General features: G+C 42.4%; 1 protein-coding gene across 10 annotated transcripts in view; it reads right to left on the bottom strand.

Moving 5' to 3' along the window:
- Positions 1 to 220: 220 nt before the first annotated feature.
- Positions 221 to 15145, bottom strand: part of JMJD1C (jumonji domain containing 1C) — a 161468-nt gene continuing 146543 nt past the window's right edge. For 9 of the 10 annotated variants that reach the window (XM_053983499.1, XM_053983504.1, XM_053983503.1 and 6 more), the window contains 11 exons: positions 14903 to 15116; positions 13332 to 13546; positions 12796 to 13074; positions 12239 to 12407; positions 11759 to 11849; positions 11515 to 11645; positions 10266 to 10388; positions 9113 to 9252; positions 6703 to 6879; positions 1457 to 1588; positions 221 to 1123 (listed from right to left, as the gene is read on the bottom strand). In XM_053983499.1, coding sequence (XP_053839474.1) covers positions 1034 to 1123; positions 1457 to 1588; positions 6703 to 6879; positions 9113 to 9252; positions 10266 to 10388; positions 11515 to 11645; positions 11759 to 11849; positions 12239 to 12407; positions 12796 to 13074; positions 13332 to 13546; positions 14903 to 15116 — 1761 coding nt within the window. In that variant the 3' untranslated portion in view covers positions 221 to 1033. The remainder of the gene's footprint in view (positions 1124 to 1456; positions 1589 to 6702; positions 6880 to 9112; positions 9253 to 10265; positions 10389 to 11514; positions 11646 to 11758; positions 11850 to 12238; positions 12408 to 12795; positions 13075 to 13331; positions 13547 to 14902; positions 15117 to 15145) is intronic. The other variant, XM_053983500.1, reaches the window with a different exon arrangement.

The following is a 15145-nucleotide window of genomic DNA, read 5'->3' on the forward strand; positions in this document are numbered from 1 at the left end:
ATTTTGTAGTATTGAACCATTAAAGGCAAGTTGTTACGAAATAATCATTCTACAGAAACGCCTTTCCCCTTCCCGTAGAGGAAGTGCCGATTCCTAAAGGGAAGGGGGCGAGTGGCAGAGGCTCCCGCCAGCGCCGCGCTCGCAGTGCCGGCTGCGGCCCGCAGAGGGCAGCACTCGGCTGCCCTGGCACCAGCGGAACAAACAAATCCACACCACGACGTCTGACAAAGTCATTTTAATGGAAAATGTAAAACCCCTTTCAACTTCAATGTACAAAGCATGTGTAACACTTGCACTTTTAACAAATTAAAGCAAGCCAATGTTTTAAAAAAATACATCATTGAATGTATATATGTATATATTTACATAGCATATTAAGTTTAATATTTAAGCTTTAAAAGTTCACATAAATTTTACCAAAATGAGACAATTTTTAAATAAATTACACCTTTCGAAAACGTTTAATTGTACACTGAATAGCTTCAATAAAATACTGAAGTGTCTGTATTTAATATCTACTTTATATACTTTATATTTTACAAAGTTTACAATTATTTGGCAGTAATTTTCAGAATATGACATGACTGCTGTGCGGACTCAGCAAGATCCCAAATGCAGGCAATAGCTGGTGTTTGTGTCCTACTCTCACAGTAACTGTCTCAATGTAGTGAAAAAGATCTGAATTATTTTAGCAAACTGTACAAGTCACATTTACATTTGATCAACAATATAGCATAGAATTTTGTTGTTTTTTCCAAAAATAAATACATCATCTTAAATCTTTGACATTTCACAAACTTCATGTACATTATAATACAGACAGCAGAACGCTGCTCAACTGTTTGCAAGTGGAACATGGAATCACAGTGGCTGTGATATGAAGCTCTACTGTTGCAGTGTCGTTAACAAGTAAATATGATGACTGTGTTTTCTTGGCACTGATGGTTTGTGAAGCTTAAATTAGTGTGTATACCATTCACAGATCAGGTGAAATAACCTCTGGGTGATGCTACCTCCGAAAAGCAGAGCGTGCTCAGTTCTCATCCATATCCTCCATTTCACCTTCGTGAATCTTCAAAGCTCTCACCATTTCTTTAACTGCGTGATACAAGATATTTTTAACCTGCAAGAACATGGGACAGATTTTAGTAAGGCCTGCGACCTGAGGAACTCTGCAAAGTTTAGGACTGAGCCCTAAGCTTAGTGGATGGAAAAAGGAAAGGCTTCATCAAGCCTGTGCAAAAGGAACAGCTTTTTACACATTTTAAAATGTAATGTGAAATAAAGCCAGCAGCTCAAGGGAGAGTCATTTACAGCCCTGGCATTCATGCTGCTGCTCATTGTTATTCTGTGTGAACAGCAGCAAGGAAGTAGCTCCACGCACTGCTCGGCATTTCAATGAGCCTGAGCACACCCTGCCTTCCCAGCCGCTTCCAGAGCAGCATTCATTTCCTACCTGCAGTTTATCATCATAATTGATTTCTTCCTTTGACAGCCTCAGCTCCTGCGTTAAGTGAAATGACTGTACAAGATGTTCTGGAGACACAAAGTCTTCCGTTACTTGAACGCAGCTGTGAAAATTTTGCACCTATCCAAAATAACAAAAAGAGACTGACAATTAGTATTTGGGGTTATTCTTTGGCAGAGGTACCTGAGGAAAGAGTGGGTCTTGAGATCCCTCAACCACAGCCTTATTGGACTAACGGGCATCTTTGCAGGCAGAGAGCAATTACGCGTGTCTGACTTATCTAAGCTGGCTGCTGCCAAAGGCACTCTGAACGCTGCACCGCTGTCTGTGCGCCGGCGCTTCCCGCAGCCGCTCCGGCATTAATTCCACACCGCCACCGTGTTCCTGCCTTCAGCAGCTGCGCTCGGCCGCCCCAGCAGCGCGCAGGCGCCGCTCTGCCCACCCCCGGGAGCAGCCCTGCCCTGCAGGACCTGGCTCCTCTGGCCACGCACACACACGCTGGAAAAAGAACTGCTAGCGGAAATACTTGAAAGAAACAACCATGAACAGAGAAAGGGGGAGGCTGAGAAGTAGGGGGGATAGAGCACTTTTCTTCTTTCTCTGAGCATGTCTTCTTACTGACATGAGATAACTACTGAGGAACAGACACCATCTCGTGTCACCCAGGTCGAACCTGGAGGACAGGGGAAAGGAAAATTGCTTCCTTGTTGTGACCCAGCCACCAACTCCAGTTCACTCCCTTCAGAAACATTTGCATTTTTACCCCTAAACCCTTACAAATTACAAATTAATTTGTAATTCAGCAGTCAAAACCCTCTTTCCCCCAAACTCCCAACAGCTCCTCACAGAAGCTGTGTAACAGTTTGAATTCCCAGAGCCTGGGGGTGGGGAGGCAGAGCCTCAGCTATTCCAGCAAACACCCCACCCCATCCCACCCTGCTTAGGACTGAGGGAGATGTGTGTATTTTAACGTGAATTAAAATCTAGAGTTTCTAAATATATACTCTAAAAATTCCATTATGGTACCTGACATTCAAATAAACCACTGGGATCTACGAAGTTGAGGACACAGGACTTCATTTAAAAATTCCTTTCTTCTTCAAAACCCCTGCCCAATTCTGATTTTACAAAGCAGCTCCACCCCTGTAACTGAAATCCCATCAGGTAACCCCCAGCTCAGCAGTCATCTTGCACATGGGGTTTTTGATGGTTCATCATCATCAAGGACAAAGCAGTACTGGTCCTTCCTGAGAATTCATCAAAACAGAAATAATTCTGACACAAGGGGAGTTTGTTGATGCTACACAATCTGCAAGCAGCAGAAAGCCAGGAGAGAGGCAGCAGTTGCAGAAGTGCCAGCATGAGGCTCCCACCAGCACTCAGGGAATTTCCTAGAGCTTGGGGTGAGGCACCTCTGCATTGTGCAGCTGGCAGCTCCAGCCCCCTCCCCTCCCTCACAGGCTTCCCACCTCTTTCAAGTCTCTACCTGCCCTTGGTTTCCTTGCCAGCCCATGCAAATCCCACACCACTCATTCACTTTCTCCTCACTAAGACAAGATTTTACTGACTCCCTATCCCTCCATAGCAGAATAGGAAATATTTGTTTCCCTCAAACCTTTAATTCTCCTGTGCCTTATGTCTTCTCCCTCCCTTTCAGGGCCTGGCTTATCTGTGTGAAAGTTTGCGGGGACTGATTTTACCCGGCTGGTCTGGTACTTAGCATGGAAATGCCCCGCTGGCAGCCCCAGGCAGTTCTATTTATAGTATTTATAACACAAGCTGATGCAGTGACACACACATAGAAACGTTTAGCAACGATTCCCCTGAGGTTTGTGGGGCGAGGAGTGCAGCACTCCCACGCCTGTGCCACTTCCAGCTGAACTGAGAACAGCTTCACACCCAGCCCACGCAGAGCAGACATTTCCAGCAGGGCCCGGGAGGCGGCCACGGTGCGGGAAAAGCCTCAGACTTGGGCCAGGACAGGGAATGGGCAGGGAAGAAAGGGCCAACCATCCTGATGGCCACAGGATCAGCCACTTCCTGCAAGGCTGAGCTCCGAGAGCTCTGCATGTGCAACGCCCAGACCTTTATCCTACAATCCTTATCGGAACATTGCCAGGATGTCACATTACCTCCGAGCGTGTTATTGTACAATACATAATCCTGCTGTTAAATCAAGATAATGCCTCTATAAAAAACAACATTATAATAACTTGTTCCACTATGAACAAGTTTTGCAGGGTGCCTGAACACCACATGTCAATTACTGACTCCAGTATTTCTAGCTTTTTATTTTTAGTTAAATATTTTACCGATTTGGAGCTACCAAGTTAAAACCAGGGAGGCCATCCCTAGAGATGTCTATGATACAGCATAACCCACAGTGGAGCAGCAGAAAGAGCGAATCTTTCAAAAGAACAGCACCAGCACCCTTTTTTAGCTGTGGAAGCTCCATGGAGAGCTCAGGGTTCCTTGTCACAAGTGCCACAGAGGGAACAAGGCCCAGCCATTAGCAAGGCAGGGACACTGCTGAGCCAAGAAGAAAGGAGATGCCCCTCACAAAGCATTCAGGGAAGCATCTGCAGAGGTGACCGATCCAATGCTGTATCTATTTCTGGATTCTCCTTCTGAGACAGCAATTCCCTCTACAAGAGGAACTGACAAGGCTGCCCTGCCCGTCACAGCTCACAGGAAAGGCTGTCCCCTCCCATCCCACCCAGGAGCAGTCTGACTTTGCCTGCTGCAGTCATCACAAGAAGGATGTGACGGCTGTCTCCTAGTACACAGGGAGGGGGAGAAAGCTGGGAAGCAAGAGGAATGCTATATGCTGCCATGAAATGTAAAGAATAAATTACTTTAAAAGCCAGACATGAATCCATAGAACCAGGGGGAGGGGGGTGGAAAAACAATATTCAGAAGAAATACAATCTCCTTCACGTTAGGGCAGTAAATTCTAGACCAGCATGTCAGAAGCAGCAGTGTGCCAACGAGCCTAACTGGCTCCAGAACGAAGAGCCAGAACTACACTTTTGCAGTGACCACAGGCAGCCAGACTCCCTAGCTCCAGCCCTCAGTCTGATTTCTTCTGCCCCACAACACTACTCATGAGCAAATAAAAATGTTAATTTACCACCTGATTTAGCATCAACTCTTACCCAGTTTTAATAATTAAAAGGTTCATAATGTGCATGTAAATCCGAAACACTTAATGTGTAACCTTAACATGGTATGTATTCTAGTGCAGACTTATTTTTCAGTTTTTAAATGTGCTTTGTATCTCTGAAGTGTTGGTGCTGATCCCTAAGGTCAGTATTTACGCATCTCTACAGAGAGCGCTATGCACATACATGAAAGAACACGATGCTTTTATTTCCTCCTACGTGGCAGATTCACAGGAACTTCTTACTGAAGATGAAAAGGTTCTCAAGCTTCACCCACTAAGGTTTAAAAACACCATGTTATTAACTCCTTGGTGCCAGAAGCTAGAACATTACCACTTCAAACACAATCAGCAGTTTAAAGCCAAGGAGATAAAGATAAGAGTGGTCTTACTTTTGGTCCTTAAACATATAAAGTACAGGGAAGACTGGAGCAGTCCCACTACTTCATGTTTTATATTCTGTATGCCTTTATATAATAGCACATGCTATATAAAACAGATTTCTCAGTACATTTGTTATTTCCCCTGGGTTCCCTTCCACTCTTCTATCTGGGATATATCTCTCTTGTTTCATGAGATCAGAGTAAGGCTGCTGGAGGATGCAATACGTGACTCTGGGAGTGCCAACTTCTTTAGCCTAACAGGAACCAAGAACAGCAGCAATGTCAGATGTTCCTCCACATTTGTGAAACAACATGAAGCCCTGAGTCATTGTACAGGGGAAGGCAACCTACACCTCGCTAGATTTGGGTCAGCAAGGTCTGTTTGGGGCTGTCTGGGTCTTTCCTTTCCTGTGCCAGAAAACAAATCCACAACGACCATCCAGAGCTATGTACCACCATGTCAAACCCACCCAGAAACTCAGTGGGACGAGGAGGAGCCTAGTCTGGGTAAGGTACCAGTTGCTTTCAATGCCCCACAACAGACACAGCCAGAGACAGAACAGGGATATAACCCCTGTCATCACTACACTCCCGTCAGTTTTTCACAGAGGAAACCCCAGTACCCTGGCCACAGGGACATGGTGAGCCATTGCTTCCTGTCTGCCACAGCTGGAAGCTGATCTGCAGATTGGAAACCCAACAGCACCTTCTTCAGAAGGGCTTGGCCTCACTTGAACCCACAGGGAGATCAATGATAGACCTTCAACATCACAATGGTTTACAACCAACTGCAGGGTGGGGATGCTCCTCATTCCTTGACAGTCACCTCATTAGTGGTGCTTGACAGCTGGCAAGACAGCAGCCTCCACTTCCTGCTGAAGCAGGAAAGAAATACATCTAGAATGGCCTAAAAATCCCACCTAAACAATTGAGCTTTCTTCCTCTTTTCACCAAGGAGCAGCAGTTTACAGGCTGTGAGGGGAAAAAAAGGCCTAAAGGCAGTAACAAACCTTTTATGCCAGGTCATGAGGCTGACTAACACAAATTTGTCCTGCTTCTCCAGAACTCCCCCACTGGCAGTACTTTTCTTACCCAACTACAGATTAGATCAGCTCAGCTGCTGCAAAGGTGGTATCACTCTCATAGTAAGAAAAGCTGTTGGAGAGACAATGATGACTTCTGGTGATTGATGTACCATCTGTGTTAAAAGGAGCTTAAATGTGGCATGGGAAAACAACCAAATATCTGTTACAGGAACACCAGAACACCCACTACAAATCTCCTACAGCTAAAGACAAAAACAATGACACCTGACATCCAGGTGCTTACCATTCATACCTGCTCAAGTTGCTCTCCCTGCCCCTCCTTGATTAGCTTAACTTCTGGCTTAGAAGAAAATTACTAACCTGACTCTGCCATAACTAGACTCAGTTTGTTTAGAAATTTGCTACAGAAATGAAAGGTGGAAAACAATAGTTAATAATGGTCTGTTCATTTGTAATTGTAAAGCAAAAGATGAACTAATACTTAAGGCATTCAATTTGCTGTATGTTAGTTAGCTACACCAGCAGATGTACCTTATTTTACATTTCTACATGCTAACAGATACTAAGAAAAAAAATGTAACTGAGCACAAATGTCTTTGGAAAAAAGTTATTACTCTTGTATGTCTTTAACCTAAGGTACATTACCTGATGAAGTGCTCCTGCTGGTAGAATAATAGCATCACCAAGGAACTGAATAACTGTGCAGGTTTTTACTCCATATTCTTCAAAAAGTCTTTGGCGAAGTTTTTTGTTCACATACCAACTCTGATCACGGATTGGATCATGCTCTGGTAAAACTTCTAGGCCTTGCTCCTTTGCTATCTGTTAAGTATAGAAAAGATCCCAAATAACTTCCAAAAGAACCAAACCTTTTGCTGATTAATTTTATGTATATCCACCTCGCCAAGCAATGTCACTCGGTTCCGAACACCAAGCAAGAACTCTGGCTAGGGGCTCAAAACAACCCCAAAGGATCTGGGAAGTGTCACTGAACTGAAGACATCTGCAACACTCCCACTCCAAAATGCAGAGCTTTAAAGAACTCAGCACAATAATCATGCTCTCTGTGTAACTTCTTTCATCCAGAAAATACAATCTGAGCTCAGGAGTTCCTGTGCTGCCAATTCCTCAGGCTTAGAACCTTCTTTAGTTTTGACACAGACACGCAACATCACTACCTTAGCTCAGGATAAAAAGCAGCCAATAAAGCCAAAGGTTGTAGTCCTGGGAAACCTGCTCCAGGTGACTCTGCTTGAGCACAGGGCTCGGCAGAAGGGACCTCAAGGGGTCCATTCCAACCTCAGCCATGCTGGGATAAGAAGCTGCTTTCCTACCACCCTCTGAAGGTATTCAGAAAAAATTATCAACACATAAAAATACTTCCTGACATGGATTGTGTAATTCCATTAGGAATTACCATTTCTCATCAAGTGAGCCACAGGGGAACAAATATTACTCTTAATCAACTGCCACTAAATCAATCCTAATCACTAAAAAAGAAAAAAGTGATTACATAAGAACATATTACGTACAAAGAACACAAACCTAATCCACCTGTCTTGAGTCATGAAACAAGCAAGTATCTCATTAAAAACATACATTTCTTTGCTTTTATTTATTAAATGAATGCAATTATGTGTGATGGAGAATTTTAAACTCTGCTTGAGTATTAGATACTGAGATTTTATATCTTATCAGCAGCAAAGTGGTCCCAATGCTTACCCATCAATTCATCTCCAATTCAATACTTCACAAATACCACCACTTGTAAAATACATGGTGGTACACAACTCATTTGGGATACCAGGGCAAACTGTGGTAGCAAATGACAAACTTCTTTCCGCAGCATCCTAAATGCTTCTGTTTTAAACTGCTGCTCAAATAGTTTCACAGCTATTCACAGTAGTTTCACAAGTGCTCTGAGGGAGTATTCAGCATTTCCTCTCTATGTCCACCTATTCCTTTGCATTCATGACTTTATTCATAACTCTCTTTTTTGAACTGAAAGGCACCATCTAATTCATGAGCATCTACTTTTTGAATGAACAAAAAAGTCTTGCTGAATAATTCATAATCTCCTAGAATTAGCTTTGTTTTACTTACCAGTGCTCATTTTTACCCACAGTTTAGCCTGCCAAAGAGCAAATGTTTGAGTCACTGGAGGACAGCTGGCCTGCTACAGAAACACTGCTTTATTGTCAAAGGGAATCTTCACTGCTAAATTTCTTAGGCTTTCCTGCTCACAGCAGAGCCCTTGGCCTCAAGTTTGTTTATGGACCCCTCTGCTGCAGCCAGTTAAAACTCATCTCATCTCTCCTCACAGTAAAGACATCTCCTCAAGCAATCACTTCAGTGATACTTTGCTATTTCTGTGTCACCTATCAAGGCCACCTTCCCATAACACACAAATGTGCTAAGGACAGGGCACAGAAAACTGCTTCCAAGGTGGATCCCTAGATTTAATGGATTGATGGATCTTCATCCTAGGGAACAACCTGAAAGGTTCTGATGTGGCTCTAACTGATCACCACATGCCACTGAAGGATGATCTGCAACATGACCAGGTTAAGTTTGCTGCCCTTTTTAGTTATCCCACTGCTTCCACCTTCACCAAGAGCCCAGCCACGTTCCTGTGCTGACTGATGTCACACAGTCCTGCCAAAGACTGGTGGCCACTGGGTGGTGAGGTCAGGGGATTTGGCATGGGAAAATTCACCAAAACTTCAGCAGCAATAATACAATAATGGATTAGTGACAGAAAAACATCATCCCACAAATTATCTTTTGTATTAGAGCAGGGCAAGAGTAGATCTCCATGCCCTAAGCCTTCAGTTACAAGACACCTGTCACTCTTCCTAAGTGAATATATGTGTTACACATTTTATTTGTTTGTGGTGCAGCAGGTCAAGTATAATTTATTTTATGTGCTATAAAGGAAATAATTTTGCCTTCCTCCCTTCTCTAACATTGAGGTGGGGTTTGTGGTTTTTGCCAGCCCCGTTTGATTCACCAATTACTTAGGTTATATTTATAAATTACATGTAATAGAGCTAACCTTTTGCAGAAACTCTCTTATCTTGTCAGCATCTTTGCCAGCATAAATGTGCCACAAAGCACCAGGTAATTCACTTGAATCTTTCAACCGCTTCCTTAAAAGGTCATCCAAATCTTCCTCTTCCAACTTCTTCAAAACTCCTAAGGGTCAACAAAAATATTCTTTAAATGTGAGAAGGAGAAAAAATGTTGAAACTAAATACCTTCTTTTCAAATTTCTTGTGTGAGACTGAGCAGATAGAAGTTTGCTGAATACAACAGAAGCCACCAGGTGATCTTTCTGTTCAATGCCTGTAACTCATTGCTAGAACATGAATGCCATGGACACCTTAAAATATATTTAATTTTTGAAATTTTTCACATTTCCTGATTTCCAGAGAACACAATCTCCTACCTGAAATAAACAAGCAGGACTGGTACCAAAAAATGAAAAGATGAAAATGGTGTTTTCCTGCAGTCAGCACAAGCATGCTGTTGTTGCAGCCAGAGCTTTCTCAGGATGCTCAGGTTTGCTGCTATTAACTCAGTGCACACGTGAAAACAAAGCAAATGAAAGACAAACCTTACTGCAGCTCTATTAGTCACACCCAAAATCTACATTTGCTGATTACGGAATAAGAGGGCAAAAGAAAAAGGGCAAAGAAACAAAACTATTACAGTGATTTAAAGACTGTTTCACATAAGCAATAAACCTCATAGAGACGACTAACATACACCAATTTAAGCTCTCCAGTGTTGAAAAATTACATTGCAGCCCAAATTCAATGGATAGGCACAATGCATGCAGAAGCAGCAGCATAAACAGAAGGTTTGGCAAATACATCATCCTGACATAACTGTTAGAACCAGTACAGCTTCCAGAGAAAATCCTTCACCCTGCACTTCCATTAGCTATGCCCGTCCCAGCACAGCAGTGGTGCATCAATTATACAAAATGGCAAAAAAAGTGGAAAGAGTTTGAAATACCATTTCATAATTCATGAACTGCAGTGTAGAACTAATGTGCGTGCAAACCCTTGGAACAAAGAATCTCCCAGCTGTAAGCAGGTTCTTATGGATCTCTTTCACTGCCTTCCAAAGAACACTGTCAATTTTAGAAGGGGCAGAACATTCAGTCCATCTACACCACTTACAGAGAGTGAGATTCACATTACCTGATTTGGAAAGTACTCCATTTCCTTTGGCTATGCCAACATAAACAAGGATGTTCACGACATCAGAAACTTCAATATGGAGATTTGTGGTTCCTATGTCATGGTCTTTAGTAGCAGCCACACCTATGTTAAAAGATAAAATTAAGATTTATTTGTATTGCATATTCAAATCAGAACATGTAACAACAGCGAAGAAATTCCTGAAGTACACTTGGCATCACTGAGATAGACAAATTGAAAACATATTTTTTGTTCACCTGCTAAGCAAGAAAGCATTACTTTTAACAGAGTCCTTGAGATTCTCTCTTAGCCCAGGTACCTGTCCCTACAGAGCATCTGTGTCAGAACAAAACGTTTCAGCAGAATAGTCAAGAGACATTTCCTGACCACTATGTTCCATTCCTCTTCAACCCTTCAGGTTGTTCAGGGCAGAATACAGGTACAATGAATACACAAGGTTATCAAATCTGTCACTTTTATGTCTGGCTGTAAGACAGCTCTTAATCAAAATCATGCCCAAAGAGGAAAATTAATTTTAGTTTTAAGAAGTGGAAATGAACATTCTTAAGTCAAAAGGACATTCTGGAACACTGAGCCTTAGAGCAGTATTATCTCAGAGTGGCATTAATGACTCAGTCCTCAGACCCATGCCATTATCACTATTGTTAATATGCTTCTTTCACAGGATATTTGGAGAACTTTTAAAACCAAAGCCATCGTGTCACAAATTGCTACTCATTTCTTGTCCTATTACAACAATTTGTAAAACAGAATTAAACAACACTCTTTGCAAAAGAAGGAGCAGACAGAAAGTGTCTGAGGGAACCAACCTTTTCTGAACAGATTTTTGAGTGTACAGCACGCAAAATAAAGTATGAGAAATATTATGAGATTAATTTATGACCAGAATTATGAATACAATGATATTTCATGAAGTATTTTGTCATGTAGACAAAATGACAAAACCTTACTAAAGACAGGTTCTATCACTGTGTAGAAGCAGCTAACCATTTGTATGCTTCAGAAGACTGTAATAGCATAAGACAAGATGGAAAAAAATGGAGAAGCAAATAGACTCTCATGGCCTAGGTGCAAATACTGTTAAATACCCAAGTCAGTGAGTGTTTCCCCTACATTCAGTGAACAATTATCCTTCAAGAAAGCTCAGCTTTCTGTCAAGCATGGTAATGTGTGATAGTCTACAAGTTTAAGGGAAGAGGTAAGTGCTGCATTTATAGGGCAAGCTCACCATATGCACTGCATAGCCTGGGTCCCAAATCCGGACGGACAAAAAATCCTGGCAGATGAGAAGCCAAGTTTAGTTTTCCTTCTGGACTACAATATTCAGGCAAGGGTAAACTTTTTAGTAAGTCCTCATATCTGCAGGAGAAAAGAAAAAAAGTATGTAATTGAATTTGCTTCCGTTACGTAGAGAGAGAAAATAGAGTAAATTAAGATTGACCAAAGAACATCTAATATTAAACTCAAAATACCTTGCTGGCATCATGGCCTTGAAATCTTCACCAGAAGGCCAGTCCTTCAGTTTTAGCAGAGCTGTTTCTCCATTTTTTACTTTCTGCCGTTCTGCAAGTAACAGAAATAACTAAAAACTAATGTACTGTAGGTAGTTCACTTTATTAAACTAAAATATAAACATTAACTCTAAACCTGCCAAGAATCAAAATTTCATGCATAAACAGGAGATAGCCGATTTCAAGACTCAAGAATGATACAAACCAAACAGGACATTCGTCCAGTTTATTACTTAGTCCTAGCTAGTATAATAGTGCATCCTTAATTCTGCAGAGATACAAAATGCAAGTTTCCACCACATTCTCTGGAAACAGATTATCTACAGCTTTCTTTTTGAAGTTTCTTCAAAGCCTCATGATCCATAATGATATTTTTTAACAGCAGTTTCTAACACTGATCATGTTCAGAATCAATACCAAAATACATTTTAAGGAACATACTCGAAACATCTTCAAAACCATCCCAGAACTCCTTGACATTGGTGTTTGAAATTATACTGTCCTTGCAATTCAAGATATCGGCTTGCTGGTTTCCAAAATCCAGGCTGATTGACTCAGCTTTCCACAGGCTGAAGTTCATTTTCTTATGCATACCGGACACCAAAACTGGCTGTAAAGAGGAAAATAAAATAATTTTTAAAAATCATACTTATTCTTTCACAAGTAGACAAACTCTTTAACTGAACTGGAATACAAATGTGTCTGGAACACATAAGGAAGACCTTGGCCTTACTGAGCTGTTAACACTTCCTCCAGCAGCACCCACATCCAAAGGTGTCACCCCTTTTTGGAATCTGAAACTCCACAACAGAAATGCCCTATTTATTCTAACTGGTTAACTCAAGTTTAACTACACAAGGTTCATCTGTGGGCTATACCTGACAACCATTTTTTGCCCCCAGTTTTAAACATGGAGTTAGACACTTCTGTCCTTTAATACACAACTCCCCAGAGCTCATGCTGATGTCACTTTACTAACCAACCTGCTCAATACCTACCCTTCCTTGTTTCCAGCACTCTTTGAAGAGCTTCCAGTTGTTGGTGTTTTTATGATCTCTGAGCCACAGAACATGCTTATCACAGATCCACGAATACTGGATATCACTGTACCGTTTACTGCAGTCATCCTGAATACTTTTTTTATCATCCTTTGGCTCTTCTTTTGTTTCAGATTTTACATTTATCTTTGGTGCTCTATTTGGTGGAATCTTGTTTTCTACTACTGAAGCAATTATATCATCAAGAATGTTTGGCATAGTCCTTCCACTCTTCCCACTCTGTTAGAAAATAAATGCATGCTTAAACAATGTAAGAGCAACTTAATGCAATTCCTTTTGAAAGAGAGTAACGTTTCTGATGTTGTATCAATTATCATAATATATAAAAACAAATAAAATGTTAATGAAGTTTTAATTATGAATGATTATTTAAAGCAATACACCTATCAGACTGCTCTAACTGTAATGTGCCAGAACAGACTGATAGAGATTTTCAAATCCTAAGAGAAAAAACTGTGCATCTTGTAAACACTTACTGCTGTTCCTGTAGAGTACACTGGAGCAAAAGCAATGCCAGCATCTGTAGAGCCCAGACGCAGTTTGCCTGCTGTTGTAGTTAAGAGATCTCGTAAGGTTGAGCCCTGCTCGTTGTTCTGGGATGCAGGAGGGGAACTTTTACAGTTTGGGGACTCCAAATTATCCTGGTCCTTCCCTTCCTTTGAATGTTTTCCAGAGGGACATTCTTTGTTCTCTAAAACAAAAATAATCATTGCAAGTTTACACTGTTGTATCATAGTGCACACATAGGAACAGCAGTGGTACCCTGCATTTCCTAGTGGTGGTAACAGACTGTGCAGCGCTAGTGCTTTATTCACCTGGAAATACACCAGAGGACGAACTACATCCTTCAAAACAGAGTCAAACAGTGTGACCAAGCAAAGGCCTTCCTCAGCATCTCAACGTGCAGCTGAGTGAGTGCCTGTCCTGAGTGAGATACGCTGTAGCTGGAAATACTTCCACAGCACACAGGCATTCCACCAGCAGATCTTCTGGTGAGGGATTCTGATGCCACCAGTGAAAGGTGCTGCAGTTTCAAGCTTGGAATCAGCAGAGAAAAGAACACTGTCTTTTCTTTTTGTGAACAGCAAATGGTGTTATTTTTTATTAATTTAATTACAGAATCACATGGAATCACCAGCTTGGAAGAGGCCTTTAAGATCAAGTCCAACCCATGCTCTAACACCACATCAACTAAACCATGGCACTGAGTGCCACATCCGGTCTTTTTTTAAACACATCCAGGGATGGTGACTCCACCATCTCCCTGAACAGACAATTCCAGTACTTTATCACCCTTTCAGTAAAAAAACGTTTTCCTAATATCCAACCTAAATTTCCCTTGGCACAGCTTAAGACTGTGTCCTCTCGTTCTGTCAGTGCTGCCTGGAGAAAGAGACCAACCCCCACCTGACCACAACCACCTTTCAGGGAGTTGTAGAGAGTGATAAGGTCATCCCTGAGTCTCCTTTTCTCCAGGCTGAACACCCCCAGCTCCCTCAGCCATTCCTCACAGGGTTTGTGTTCCCAGCCCCTCTCCAGCCTCGCTGCCTCCTCTGGACGCGCTCCAGCGTCTCAACGTCCTTCCCAAACTGAGGGGCCAGAGGTGGACACAGCACTCGAGGTGTGCCCTCACCAGTGCCCAGTACAGGGGAAGAATGACCTCCCTGCTCCTGCTGGTCACACCATTCCTGATCCAGGCCAGGAGCCACTGGCCTTCTTGGCCACCAGGGCACACTGCTGGCTCATGTTCAGCCAGATGTCAGCCAGTACCCCCAGGTCTCTTTCTGCCTGGGCACTGTCCAGCCACACCGTCCCCAGCCTGCAGCATTGCAGGGGGTTATTGTGGCCAAAATGCAGGACTTGGCACTTGGACTTATTAAACTTCATCCTACTGGACTGTGCCCATCCATCCAACCATTCCAGGTCTCTCTGCAGAGCCCTCCTACCTTCCAACAGATCAACACAGGATCCCAGCTTAGTGTCATCTGAAAAGTACCAGCAGTGCCCCCAAAGTCACGGACATGATATGACAATTTCAAACATATACCTTTTTTTTCTTCTCTGGCTTTCTGCTCTGCAAGATCAGCCAGCCAATGCAGTGGGGACTGGGATTCAGGCGGTGTTAACTTGCTGTCTGTGCTCACATCACTCCTTGGACTTGTGTTACCATTTGTCTCAGACTTTTGAGGAGTATTCTGCTGTTGAGACTCAGGCATACACAGAGAAATTTTATTACTGTGGTTAAGGACATTCTGCAAAACCTGTAAAGAACAAATTTATTTTTAACTAC

This window comes from Vidua macroura, chromosome 8 (assembly GCF_024509145.1).
Source record: "Vidua macroura isolate BioBank_ID:100142 chromosome 8, ASM2450914v1, whole genome shotgun sequence".
Lineage (NCBI taxonomy): Eukaryota > Metazoa > Chordata > Aves > Passeriformes > Viduidae > Vidua > Vidua macroura.